The 15012-nt window shown below is 40.8% G+C and overlaps 1 protein-coding gene across 1 annotated transcript in view; it reads right to left on the bottom strand.

The window, feature by feature from the left end:
* The window catches only part of ADAM7 (ADAM metallopeptidase domain 7), a gene marked incomplete at its 5' end in the record, with an annotated part of 76858 nt that extends 62214 nt beyond the window's left edge, over positions 1-14644 (bottom strand). The window contains one exon of the mRNA XM_080675482.1: positions 14599-14644. Coding sequence (XP_080531608.1) covers positions 14599-14644 — 46 coding nt within the window. The remainder of the gene's footprint in view (positions 1-14598) is intronic.
* Positions 14645-15012: the final 368 nt, after the last annotated feature.

Raw genomic sequence — 15012 nt, 5'->3', positions numbered from 1 at the left:
TCTCCCCACCTCTTTACTGAAATTGCTCATCAAGGTCACCAACCATCTCCAGATTTTTAATTCAATGCTCAATTCTCAGTCCTGATTATATTTCTTTGCCATGTTTGACTTGTTATTTGACCCTGTCTTTTGGATACATGTTTCTTACTTGACTTCCAGCCCTACTGTTTCTCCCTCATTAGCTGCTCCTTCTTACTTGAAGTTCTTCACATATTTCTCCTCATTTTACAGGCATGTAAACAGCAGAGGGCCCCAGGTCTCATTCTTTGAACTTATTCTCTTTTCAGTCTATACTTATTCCCTTGGAGATCTTACCATATCACATAATTTATAGGTCCCAGAAATATTTTTTCCCCTTCATTTGTCTGTTTGGCATTTTCATTTTGATGTCTGGTGGGCATCACAAATTAAATATATACAAAAACAAAACTCCCGATCTTCATCCTTAAAACTGTTTCTCCAAATGTGTTGCTCATCTCAGGAAATGACAATGCTGTCAATCAGTATAGCTACTCAAGCCAAAGATCAGGGGGTGGTCCTGGCACTCTCTTTCTCTCCCACTCCCACACAAGCTGTCAGGAAATATTGTGGACTCTTCCTTCGGAATAGACCCAGAATCTAACCTCCTTTCATCTCCTCCACCACTTCCACTCTGACAAAAGTCCTCAATCATGTCTCACCTGGATTAGTACAACTTTCTGATAAGTGGTTTTACTCTACTTTGCTTCTCCTTCATAGTTTATTTTCCAAAAGTAACAAGTCATACTTTTAAGATGGAAGCAATGCTGTGTCATTCATCTCTTTAAAATATTCCAATGGCTACCATCTTACTGAATAGAAGCTAAATTCCTCATAATGATTTCACGCTATCTGGCACCCTGTGCCTCTTGCACCTCATCCCCTCCTCTTCCCTTCAGCTCTCTTCAGCCACTCTGTCCTTCTTGTTCCCAGAAGAAACATGCCAGCATGCTGTCTTCAACTTCAGGTCTCCATCCTCACCTTTCTTAGTTCTTTTCTCAAATACATTTTTTTCATTAAGATCTACTATGTACACTCCATTTTATTTTATTTTAAATATATTTTTGTTGATTTCAGAGAGGGAGAGGGAGAGAGAGATAGAAACATCAACGATCAGAGAGAATCATTGATCAGCTGCCTCCCATATTCCCCCCACTAGGGATCTAGCCTGCAACCTAGGCATGTGCTCTGATTGGGAATCGAACCATGACCTCCTGGTTTCTAGGTCAACACTCAACCACTGAGTCATGCCAGGTGAGCTGCAAATCCCTTCATGCAATACACCTACACTCTCCTTATCGCCTTTCCCACTTGTCCAATGAAGACTAAGCACCTGGTCAATGAAGAGTTTTACTTATGTATTTGTTTTTCATCTATCTACCTGCACAAAATGTAATGTAGATAATGTTGTCTGTTGTTCAGTGTTATGTCCCCAATATCTAGAATGGCACCTCCCACAAAGTAAACTCTTGATAAATGCTTTTAATGGAAATTAAGCATTTTTAAGGACATTGTCCTTACAGTTCATATATATGCTAGAGACCTGATGCATGAAATTCATGCAAGAGTAGGCCTTCCTTCCCCCAGCTGCTGACACTGGCTTCCCTCTAGCACCTGGGACCCGAGCTGGCTTCCCTCCGGCTGCCCACAGGCACCCAGGACCTGGGCTTCCCTCTGTCCCTGGCTTTGTCTAGAAGGATGTCTGGAATGATGTCCGGAAGGATATCTGGTCTAATTAGCATATTACCCTTTTATTATTATAGATTTTTAAGAAACTAGTATTATCAATGAATGTCTGAGACTCTTCCCTCTTCTGTCTTTCTGAAGGGGATACTCTAGATGCATGGTGGCCAAGTATAAGAATAAATAACTTATGTCCAGACATTTTTTGCAAAATATTTTAAGATTTGCAACAACAAAAGCAGGAACTGATCATTTGCTTGGTTGGCCTGCTCAGTTCTTGGTGTCCTTGCTCCTTTTATCAGAACCCTGTGTGAGTTCTCCCACATAGCTGGTTCACCTTTCATCTTCCTCCAGATTCAGCTGAAACACCGTTTAAAGGGTTGATTGAACAGAACTTAGAGTCTGTCTTTTATGGCTTAATCATATTCTTCATTTCATGCCACCCTCTCCTCCAACTTGACAAGTACAATAAGTCACTTTCTGAGGTGAGGGGCCATCTCCTATCCAGCTTTCCTGAACCCACACATCTCATGCCACATTCTTCATTATACTTCTGTTACCCACCATAAAACAGCTGTTTCTTCCTTTCCTTGACTCCTAATACTCTGCCTACCTCTGCCCCACAGTGCACATGTCAGTGTGTGAGAAACTTTGAGCGAGTTTTCTCTCTTTTATCTGCTTGCTTTTGTAGACTAGATATAGTGAAGTCTAAGGTATTTGGTAAGTTTGTTTAGATCTCAGTTAAATGATATAAATGAAGTCCCATGCCTTCCATCTGTTACTTCTCTCAAACACTTGCAATGCCAGGAGGTATTAGTAAAATTTTCAGCTTATCTTCTGAAATACCTGCAAACCCTTTGAAGACAGAGACCATGGCTAACATTCACATGTTCCCTGCAGGGTCTAACAACTCCAGGCCTTGTACAATGTTGGGACTCAATACATAGTATATTAAGAAGATTAATTTATTATAACTTTATTGCTGCACTTGGTTTGCAGAATAGATGATAAACATTATAAATTTATTGTGATTGCAAAAGGTTCCTCTACCACTCCATGCTTTCTGAAAATTCAAGCTTCTCTGGGTCTTTGTATATCTAACACAAGGCTGCTCAAAGGTCCCAGAGTCACCTGTGACAAAGAGCTAGGCAAGACCATCAAATACTAGGATCTAAGATCATATTACTATTTCTAATAGATTGAACATCCATCGTGCCTTTTTTCTGAAACTAGGAATGAATGTGATAGCATCTCTATAGCTTGCCCAATGCTTTGTCCCATAGTCATACCTTCCGGCACAGCGAGATCTCTGTGTGCCTGTACTAGCAGCACTCCATTAATCATGGGCAGAGGCTGGGCATGACTCCCAAGCCTGTGCCAGAAAATTCCCACAGCAAGCCTGTCTCTTCACAAAGACAAAGTTAAGGATGTGATGTTGGCCCTCAGATATCCCCTTAACTCGGAATGCACGATTTTAAATCAGGCTTGAAATTAGCCCTATTATCTAATGATGAAATAAAATGTACACCCTGAGCACTCATTCTATCAGGCAATTGCTCATTAATCTCTAACAATATGTGGTAGTTATACTTTTGACTCCTCCAAAACTTATCTACATTAATAGTCCCCCTAGGTATCTGTGGGGAGATTGGTTCCAGGTCTCCCTACCAGGGATACAAAAATTTGAGGATGCTCAGGTCCCCTATATAAAATGGCAAATATCAATGTATATAATTGGCCCTCTAGATACCGAGGAATAAACTTAACTAAGGAGATAAAAGACCTATATGCAGAAAACTACAGGATACTGAAAAAAGAGACAGAGGAAGACATAAGTAGGTGGAAGAGCATACCATGTTCATGGATTGGTAGAATCAACATCATTAAAATGTCCATACTACCCAAAGCAATCTATAAATTTAATGCACTCCCCATTAAAATACCAACGACATATTTCACAGACCTAGAACAAACTTCCCAAAAATTCATCCGGAATAAAAAAAGACCCTGAATAGCCACAGCAATCCTGAGAAAGAAGAACAAACTAGGTGGGATCTCAATACCAGATATCAAGCTGTATTACAAAGCCACTGTTCTCAAAACATCCTGGTACTGGCACAAGAACAGACATATAGATAAATGGAATAGAATAGAGAACCCAGAAATCCACCCAAGCCACCTATGCTCAATTAATATTTGACAAAGGAGGCATGAACATACAATGGAGTCAAGACAGTCTCTTCAATAAATGGTGGTGGGAAAATTGGATACATGCAAAAAAATGAAACTAGACCACCAACTTATACCATACACAAAAATAAACTCAAAATAGATAAAAGACTTAAACATAAGATGGGAAACCATAAAAATACTAGAGGAATCCATAGGCAGCAAAATCTCAGACATATGCCAAAGCAATTTCTTCACTGATACTGCTCCTAGGGTAATGGAAACTAAAGAGAAAATAAACAAATGGGACTACATCAAAATAAAAAGCTTTTTCACAGCAAAAGAAACCATCAACAAAACAAGAAAGCCCACTGCATGGGAGAACATATTTGCCGATGTTATCACCAATGAAGGCTTAATCTCCAACATTTACAAGGAACTCATACAACTTAACAAAAAGAAGATAAACAACCCAATCAAAAAATGGGCAACGGACCTAAATAGATACTTTTCGAAAGAAGACAGAAGGAAAGCCAAGAGGCATATGAAAACATGCTCAAAGTCACTAATCATCCGAGAGATGCAAATCAAAACAACAATGAGGTACCATCTAACACCTGTGAGAATGGCTATCATTACCAAATCAACAAACGACAAGTGCTGGTGAAGATGCAGAGAAAAAGGAACCCTTGTGCACTGCTGGTGGGAATGCAGACTGGTGCAGCCACTGTGGAGAACAGTATGGAGTTTCCTCAAAAAACTAAAAATGGAATTCCCATTTGACCCAGTGATCCCACTTCTAGGAATATATCCCAAGAAACTAGAAACACCATTTAGAAAGGACATATGCACCCCTATGTTCATAGCAGCACAATTTACAATAGCTAAGATTTGGAAACAGCCTAAGTGCCCATCAGCAGATGAGTGGATTAAAAACCTGTGGTACATCTACACAATGGAATACTATGCTGTGGTAAAAAAGAAGGAGTTCTTACCATTTGCAACAGTATGGTTGAAACTGGGAGCATTATGCTAAGTGAAATAAGCCAGGCAGAGAAAGATAAATATCACATGATCTCACTCATTTATGGAATATAATGAACAACATAAACTGATCAACAAAAATAGATCAAGAGACAGAGAAACATCAATCAGACCATTAAACCTCAGAGGGAAGGTAGGGGAGGGTGGAGGTAAGGGGGAGAGATCAACCAAAGGACTTGTATGCGTGCATATAAGCCTAACCAATGGACACAGACAACAGGGGGGGAGAGGGCATGAGGGGAGGTAGAGGGGTAATGTAGGAATAAGGACACATATGTAACACCATAATCAGTAAAGAAATTAAAAAAAATAAGAAATAAAAAAAGAGGAATAAAAACAAAACAATTGGCCCTCCACATCTGCGTGCTCCCAACTATGGATCAAAATTGTATAGATATTTATTTTAAAAATTCACATATAATTGGACCCACACAGTTCAACCAATGTTGCTCAAGGGTCAACTGTACTCACTTAAACAGTATACAATTATATATATAATATTTAGATATTAATTGAATGATGAGATTTATCCACAGGTATGAACTCTATAATAGAGTATTGTATGAATTAAAATAAAATTGTTGAAAAATAATTTAGATGAAGTCAGATCACATCTCAAACTGGGTGCTCAATAGAGATGTGTTTAGCAGTGGAACAGGTTAAACAGGATTCGGGGATGGGGCTGTGCTGTGAGATGAAGCTACCCACTAAATCCGAGATGGATGGTATAGAGGTCCATTTGCTAGAGCAGTGGTCAGCAAACTGAGGCTCGCAAGCCACATGTGGCTCTTTGGCCCCTTGAGTGTGGCTCTTCCACAAAATACCGCGGCCTGGGCGAGTCTATTTTGAAGAAGTGGTGCCGAAACCGGTTTGGCTCAGTGGATAGAGCGTCAGCCTGTGGACTGAAAGGTCCCAGGTTCGATTCTGGTCAAGGGCATGTACCTTGGTTGCGGGCACATCCCCAGTAGGAGGTGTGCAGGAGGCAGCTGATCAATGTTTCTCTCTCATCGATGTTTCTAACTCTCTAACCCTCTCCCTTCCTCTCTGTAAAATATCAATAAAATATATTTTTTTAAAAAAAGAAGTGGAGTTAGAAGAATTTTAAGTTTAAAAAATTTGGCTCTCAAAAGAAATTTCAATCGTTGTACTGTTGATATTTGGCTCTGTTGACTAATAAGTTTGCCGACCACTGTAGAGTAAAAAGATAATTATTTATCCTGAAGGCAATGGCCACAAAGTTTTTAAACACAGAAATATTGTGTTAGACTTATCTTTTAATCATATAATCATGTGGATACCTGAGATGAATTGGAGTGCATGAAGGAGAAAATATATATATATTAGTCTCTCCCCCTCAATTCCTGACACAGAACTTCTAAAACTCTTGTAATTTCCTAAGTGATAGGAGAATTTCTTGTTCTAATATTTGGTCTTTGACCCTATCCTTGACACAGGCCTCCCCAAACCCTTGTAATTCCTAAGTGATGAGAGCACTAGAAGCATCTTGTACACTACTAAGTGATTTAAAAAAAAAATGAACTGCCAGTGTACACAGTGAAATTTTAAAATATGTTCAAAGATTTTTTTTCACATTCTTTGCTGGACCTTCTCTTGATTCAGGACTGACCGTCATGGTGCACTTGCAAGCAATACAAAACAACTGAAGTGATGTCATATAACCTTCTTGACTAGGTCAGGAAAGGACATATAGCTTCTGCTCTGAGGCTGCCAATCTATGAAGAGGCCACATATCAGTGTTCCAGTCCACAGAGGCACTTGACATTTCTGACAATAACCAGCATCAAGCACCTGTGAGCGACACTGCCTCCAGATGCTCTGGGCCCCTGGCATTAAGTCACTGCCAGTCTTTCCAGCTGAGGTCCCAGACACCACTGGCTTTCCTGTGCCCCGATGAAACCCTGACCCACTAAAATGTTTTGTGCCACTAGAACAATAGATGAATCTCTGAAATATTATGCTGAGTGAGATACTTGGCTCAAAGAATACATACTGTAAGATTTCTTTTACCTGAAACTAGAAAACACAAACTTACTACTGAGTGATAGCAGATCAGTGACTGCCAGGGTCTGCTGTGGGGTGGGGCTGAGTGGGGTAGGGCATAAAAATGGGTAATGAAAATGTTGTATAACTTGATGGTGGTAGTGGTGACATTTGTAAAAATTCATTGAACTGTATCCTTAAAAAGTGTATTTTATTGTACATATATTACACCTCAATTTATTTGTATTTTAAAAAATAGCAACAAATCTACAGAAGAAACTAGAAATTTTGATATTCCCAAAGGATGGGTAGATGTCTGCAAATATTTGTTCTCCTTGTAGTCACTAAGTCACTCATGACCAAATCCTCAGGAAAAGATGGGGGAAGGACAGACAGGCCTTGGGCTGCTACCTGCCTAATGCTACCTGCCTAATTCAGGAATTTCAATGGTCAGGAAAAAAGTGGACTGATATTTGCTCATGTCCTCCTAGAAGTTTTCATGTTCTTGCAATATTTTTTTTCATAGGAAAGGCCAGCTAGTGACTATAGTAAGTTCTTTATTTCTGACAGCAGGTGTCACAATTGCCTCATAAAGGAGAAGTATGCTGCGTTTTCTTAATGCAAAAGAGAAAGGCACTAATCACCTTAAAATGTGGTTTTAAAATCTATTCCGTTAATATCATGGATTTCCATGACAATGGATACATTTCTTCTAATGACAAGTAACATGCAGGTAAATACATCATTGGTTTAGTAAAGTTATTGAAGAGGAAAAAGGGAACATCAGCTCATTAAATGTTTGTGTGTGTGTGTGTGTGTGTTATCCATATATCCAAAAAGCAATATCCCTAGTTCATAAATGTTAAAATGTGAAAGGATTTCCTCTAGTATCAAGGAAATATGGTAACTAACTGCATGCTATTTGCAGGTGCCAGGTAAGTCCCACAGCCTTCACCACTGCTTCCCAGCTTCTCAGACATCTGCCTCATTTAGCTTCCCTTGCACAGACTTTAACTCAGGGGAGGAGCAACCAAGTACCAATGCCCCTGCTGGTTGGTACCGCAGAAAACAATGGAGATTTTTGAGGCCAGCAGGGCCTAGGATAGTGAAGTGTGGTAGTGAGCACTGGACATCTGATTATGGACATGGGAGGTTGTACCCTTCTTTCATTTGGACTCTGGGGTGGTTCGGAGGAACATAAGGAATTCTGTCTACTGTCTGTGATAGAGCCTGCAGCAAGTGTCTGCTGTTCCCATAGTCCGTCCACAGCAGGAGCTTAGTAAGTGCAGGGAGATGAACCAGCTAACAGCCTCTAGAAGGTGTGCATCCCAACCTCAGCAACAGACCATGAGGACTTCATCTCCCAGGGGTCAGCAGAAGCTTGGACCTGTCCTGATCCTCACACTTAGAGAGCTTTTACTAGTGAATATTGTTTGTAGGTAGTTTTATATTTTAAAAGGTGAATTAATCCTCACTGTTTCATTTTTCTCTGCACTCAATTCTGGGTCCCTCATTTTGGCCAAGAACATCATATCCTTTATTGGTGGATTTCTTAGTAGGACAGGAGGCCTACACATAATGAGTCAGAAAAGGTGCCCTCTGGTAGCTGGGCTGTGAAAATGTCCTGGTATATTCCAGACATGAGTGCCTCTTCCTCAAATTTACAACTTCTTCTGATCTTCTACTTACTCCACAAAGGAATAAATGTTATCATAATCAAAGAAACAAACAACAATAAAGGGAACAGTTATAAAGCCTTTAAATGACCAGTTACCAATGGATGTGAAATTTCCCCCCATGGAGACAGCCTTATCCAGGGTAAAGGCTGGAAGATCCACCTCTAAACTAAATTTCTTGGCTAATACTTTTGTCTAAGCAAAGTATTGGAGGATGGGTAAAAGAGAGTGCTGGTCACGAAGCCTGGTTCTGGTGGAAGGTATGTGACAGGAGTCGTTACACAAAAGCGTTAGGAAAGAGCAAGGCATCAGGATACGAAACAGGACACACAGCCACGCCCAGGCTGAATAAGGGTCGGCAGTCACTGAACTGGCTGCACAAGCTGACTTAGAAATAGCCACTGGGTCTCCCTGATGTGACAAGTCAATGAAGAGCATTGTGATTTGCAGTCCTGCTGAAAAGGTACAACAAGAAAAAGCAGAATCAAAATAGCGGGGGAAACTACTAAAACTAATAAGTTAGTTTAGCAAGGTCATAAATTAGATACACAGTTCAATATAACAGAATAAAAAGTCCAGGAATTGACTCTCAGATATATGTACTTATTGATTTTTTTCTACTTGTGTAAATGTACCAAAGAAACTCAACAAATGGTGCTGGAACAGCCTGCTATATATATGGGAAAAGTAAACATTGGACCTGACCTAAGACCTGTTTAACTTAAAGTGCATCATAGACCTAAATGAAAAACTAAAATAATAAAAGTTCTAGAAGGCAGCATTAAGAGAAAATCTTCATAACCAAGGGGAGCAGAGATTTGTTCACACACAGCAAAAGGGATGTTGCCTTTTTAAAGTTTGAAGTTTTTAATTTTAATAAAGTATGGTTTATGATGAATCATCATAAAAAGGCAACATCCATGAAGAAAATGAACAGGCAAATTGCAATCTAGGAGAAAATACTTGCATGTGCAGTTGGCCCTTGAACAACAAAGGTTTGAAATGTATGGGTCCACTTATATGTGAAGTTTTTTCAACAAATATACAGTTGGCCCTCTGTATCCTCAGGTTTTGCATTCACAGATTCATACAACCGGGTATGGAAAACAGTACAATGTTTTCAATTTCAGGGAGTCTGTGGATACAGAGGACTGACTATATGCATTGTCTACATCATTTTATATAAGGAACTTGAGCACCCATGAATTTTGGTATCTCAGGTGTCCTGAAACCAATTTCCTGTGGTCAAAGCTACACACTGATTTTCACCAGCACAGGGGCTGGTGCTCCTACTCCCCAGCCTCATGTTCAAGGGTCACCTGTATATATATGAGATTTATCAGAATACTTGTAGTACATATATCTGGCAAAGAACCTATGTCCGGGATACTAGAACTCAAAAATGATAATAACTATATAGTCATAATCCAAGAGATTTGTGGCCCACAGCTAAGAAGTGAGGCAGGACTCCAGTCACAGGCAGAGTTAACTAAAAAAACACACAAAAGAAGAATCCACTCTTGTGACTTGAGGTTGAGGTTAAGGAAAAAGAAAGGAGATATTGGAGAATTTAAGAAGGAAAAAGGAAAAATTTTATGAATTCTAGGACAAGGGTTGCCATGGTTGGACTAATTTTAATTCTGAGGCAGAATAGAGGATTACTTCCCAGAGGTTCAGTAGTTATGCTTGGCCCTAAACTTCCTCAAAATCCATTACAAGGGACATCCACCTAACCAGGCCTAGCAGGTTCCTTCTGGCTAATGTGTTAGGATACTCTTGGGCCCGCTAGTCTGGGGACGAGACCTTGATGTTTGGAGGCTTGCGATATGCCACTCTGAAACAAGTGATCCACCACAGCAATCTTCAATCCAGGCCACTGATTTTTCTAATCCAGTCTTTCCCCCTAGTTTTCATATCCCTGGACAAGAAACTGGAATCTCCTCTGGATGCGGCCATTCCCTTTTGTGTTCCTGTCCATGGACAATAACCTGTGGCCAATACCTCCCTGCACAGGCTTTAGGTGACAGCTCTGCGGACGCTGCAAACAGTGACAGTAATTATCACAGGTAATTCAGTGCCACTCAGCTGGGTGCATGTGTGTGTGTGTGTGTGTGTGTGTGTGTGTTATTGGCACGTCCAGAGGAGGCCATTCCAGAGCATGCATGCCCCTCTGTCCTGAGTCCTCTTTCAAAGATTCCTTTCAGGTGGAAAACTCCTCTCAGGAGGGACTCTCCTTGTCTTACAGGTTTATATTTTCTTAAATGAGTAAGAAAAGGATGGGGAAGAGAGAGTGCTGGTCACGAAGCCTAGTTCTGGTGGAAGGCATGTGACAGGAGTCGTTACATAGCAGCGTTAGGAAAGAGCAAGGCATCGGGATATAAACCACAGAAACACTAAGTCCCAAATCAAAAGTAGAACCAATATATATGGGTAAAGTCATTCAACAATTAACAAGAGCACTGTTATGGAAAAAAAGAAGGGAAATAAAATAGGGAAACAGGGCAAGGTACAGAAAGATACCCCAGTCCTTTTGGCTGGAGTTTCTGCGAAGAGCAGTTTGCTGCATTTTAAGTCAATGACTATGCTTATGTTTGTGTTTTACACTGCTGTTTATCTCTTGCTATTACTAAGTATCCAGTATAGTTTGGAGGAAAATCACTTTAGTTAACTGTGCTAAGGGAACCTCAAGAAAGAAACTTTTGTTTTCCATTATGTAAGGTCTATTTGTAATAGATGAGGAATACCATATAGAGAATTGGCATGGAGGGAAAGGGGTCAGCAGAATGAGAGTGAGCCCAGTCCAGGGTACAGGACAGTCAGGCGCTCTCTTCTGAACATTTGAAGAGTTATGGATTTTTCCTATGTGATGGACTCTATTACTTGTAAGTATTCTCTGTAAAGCTGACCTGACTGCCTATTTCAACAGTACTGACCTTTCCAACCTTGATTCTCCGTCTCAGCTTCTTTTCATCTATCCACCGAAATGTTATTATCTACCTGTTGCCTTAATTTCTCGATGCTTTCTTATATTCCATGATCTTTGTTATATCTGAGAAAACATCACTTCTTTTTCCCAAGGTGACCAGGGGGGACTCTTTCTCTTCCAGGTTTATCTTACCTTGATTACTATCATTTGTCTTTGAAGATACCCAAATCCAAGTTAATGTTATTTCAGAAAGGAAAAGGCCTGCCCGTTTGGAGCTGTCACTAAGTGGTGGTGACTTGGGGGATGAACAAAGCTGAAAAGCTGTCCCTAATAGTTTGATATTCTGATATTTAATGGTAAAAATGCAGAATGATTTTATAGTCCCCTGAAATAAAGTGGTACCAGCCTAGGAAGAATCTTTTCTGATCCATCTAACGAGGAAAGATGTATTTTAATCCCCTCCAACCCTTTCTCCCCTCTCTTCCCTGGTGAGCTTTTTCTGACCCTCTGTTTACCTGCCTCCACTGCTCTCTTAGAATGTGTTGACTATGTGTGTGATCATAAGGAAGAGAGAAAGGCGGGTAAGGTCTGATTGCAACATTCCAAGGCTGCCTAAAACATACACTGAGTGGCCAGATTATTATGATCTCTGAACACATAGTAATCTGGCCACTCAGTGTATATATATATTAGAGGCCCGGTGCATGAATTCATGCATGGGTGGGGTCCAACCAGCCTGGTCAGGGGGAGGGGACATGGGTGGTTGGCCGGCATGCCTGCTGGTCAAACTCCTGGTAGAGGGACAATTTGCATATTAGCCTTTTATTATATAGGATATACACTGAGTGGCCAGATTATTATGCATTCAGAGATCATAATAATCTGGCCACTGAGTATATATCAGTAAAGGAGGCTCTTTGAGGGAAACAGTCTCAGATGTTGTATTGGAGATGAAAGCCAGTTTGCTAGGTGGAGATGTTTCAGCAATCCTGGTGGCCAGCTCAGAAAGCAGGTCCATGCAAGCGCATCCAGCTGGTCTCAATTGAGGCAAGTTGACAGTGGAGCTTCTAATTTATAATAGCCACAGAGAAAGTGAAAGGGCCAGGAACTCACTTTGCAGAGTGAAAGTAGAGAAGGAGAAGGGACATGGTTGCAGCATCTTGGGGTAACAGCAGCACTCCTCCTGATCGGATTGCACACATTTGTAGAAGTATACGTTAATTCATTTTCATGGATCCTTACATTTCTTTACAAATAATACAATCTACAGATATTATATTTGTTCATGTGAACATGTTTTTGTTGGCCTGTGTTCTCACTCTTGAATGTGGCCTCTACCATAAGATGATCACTCTCTAAAACAAAACATAGATCTAGGCCATATGGAATTGCATTCCACAAACTATTCTCCCATTTTTACCTGATTTCTTTGAGAATTCTTCCCACTATCAGTAAAGCTCAATAATCATGAGAGGACTTTACCAGTTATTGAGACACCAGAATAAATCATGAAAAAGCCCTGGCCAGAATGGCTCAGTGGTTGAGCATTGACCTATAAACCAGGAGGTCACGGGTTCGATTCCCAGTCAGGGTACATGCCTGGGTTGCAGGCTGGATCCCCAGTAGGGGGTGTGCAGGAGGTAGCCAATCAATCTCATCATTGATGTTTCTATCTCTCTCACCCTCTACCTTCCTCTCTCTGAAATCAATAAAAATATTTAATTTTTTTATAGATTGGTTTAGAGTTTGAAGGACTTATAAGTATCCTTTGGAGGAGTTTGTTTCTTTTTGAACTATAGCTTTCCTCAGAAATTGTGTGGAACTCTCTTTTCCCATTCTTTTCCCTTCTTTTCTCCCTTCTTTTCTCCCTTCCCTTCTCCCTTCCCTTCTCCCTTCCCTTCTCCCTTTCTCCCTTTCTCCCTTTCTCCCTTTCTCCCTTCCCTTCTCCCTTCCCTTCTCCCTTCCCTTTCTCCCTTTCTCCCTTTCTCCCTTTCTCCCTTTCTCCCTTTCTCCCTTTCTCCCTTTCTCCCTTTCTCCCTTTCTCCCTTTCTCCCTTTCTCCCTTTCTCCCTTTCTCCCTTTCTCCCTCCCTTCCTTCCTTCCTTCCTTCCTTCCTTCCTTCCTTCCTTCTTCTTTCTTTCTTTCTTTCTTTCTTTCTTTCTTTCTTTCTTTCTTTCTTTCTTTCTTTCTTTCTTTCTCTTTCTTTCTTTCGGCTTTTTGCCTGGTTAGTGCCAACCTATGTGTTAGGTGATAAGGTATGTGCTAAGTGTTAAGATGTTGGACCTGTGGACACTCTTGTACTCTTTCCTCAAACCGTCATTCTAAAGAAAGCTCCCAGAAGAAAATCTATTCAGGGATACCTTCTGGCATAAGATTCCAGAATACCTGCTTCAGAACACCTCCCTTAAAACATGGTGTTGCCTCATACTTTTTCATGATTAAAAAAAATTAAATTCCTTTTTATTGATTTCAGAGAGAGGAAGGTAGAGGGAGAGAGAGATAAAAACATCAATGATGAGATTGATTGGCTGCCTCCTGCACACCCCCTACTGGGGATCCAGCCTGCAACCCAGGCCTGTACTCTGACCGGGAATCGAACCGTGACCTCCTGGTTTATAGGTCAATGCTCAACCACTGAGTCACTCTGGCCGGGGATTTTTCATGATTTATTCTGGTAAAGTCCTCTCTAACATGCACATTCATAGGTATTTCTCATTTGGTTTTGACTTCCTTAATCTTAAACGTGGAAAATTATTTTCTAAACCACATTTTCCATACACACACTCTTGTTTCCAAACATAGGCTCCTTTAATTCAAAATATTTGTCTCTCCCTTAAAATGGTCACATCCTGTTCCTCACTTTCTTTTCCAAAAAATATACTCTATGACTTCCCTCCTGGAGGGCTCTTCTCTTATTGCTGTGTCCTCTTCGACCACATGGTGCCACTTGGCATTAGCAAATTCTCTTCAACTCTCCCTCTGTTGTACTTCGGAGCCTCTGCATTCACCACCATCCACAAACATTTTGATCCATAAAATCAGTAATGCCACCTCCCTCCCCCTGGCCCCATGTGGCTCTTACCTTCTTCTCGTGGCTGATTGGACTCTGCTTCCATTATATTCAGCATCCTTGCTCACTCCAACCTTCTAGGACAGTGGTCAGCAAACTCATTAGTCAACAGAGCCAAATATCAACAGTACAATGATTGAAATTTCTTTTGAGAGCCGAAAACCAACTTCTGTGCATGGGCCACGAAGTTTCAATCGCACTGTACGTGTGCGCCCGCACATGGTATTTTGTGGAAGAGCCACATTCAAGGGGCCAAAGAGCCGCATGTGGCTCACGAGCTGCAGTTTGCCGACCACTATTCTAGGACAACTTGTTTTCCCAATTTTCTTTTTTGTAGGTGCATCCATGTTTGAATGGAATTCTCTGAGGAAAGGTATAGGCACATGCGTGCACTGCCTCCTCACAAGATATGCCCCTTACCTTTCA

Source organism: Plecotus auritus (assembly GCF_963455305.1).
Source record: "Plecotus auritus genome assembly, chromosome: 6".
In the NCBI taxonomy this organism is placed as follows: domain Eukaryota; kingdom Metazoa; phylum Chordata; class Mammalia; order Chiroptera; family Vespertilionidae; genus Plecotus; species Plecotus auritus.
The sequence above is the reverse complement of the archived record's forward strand: the minus strand, read 5'-3'. Positions and strand labels throughout refer to the sequence as shown.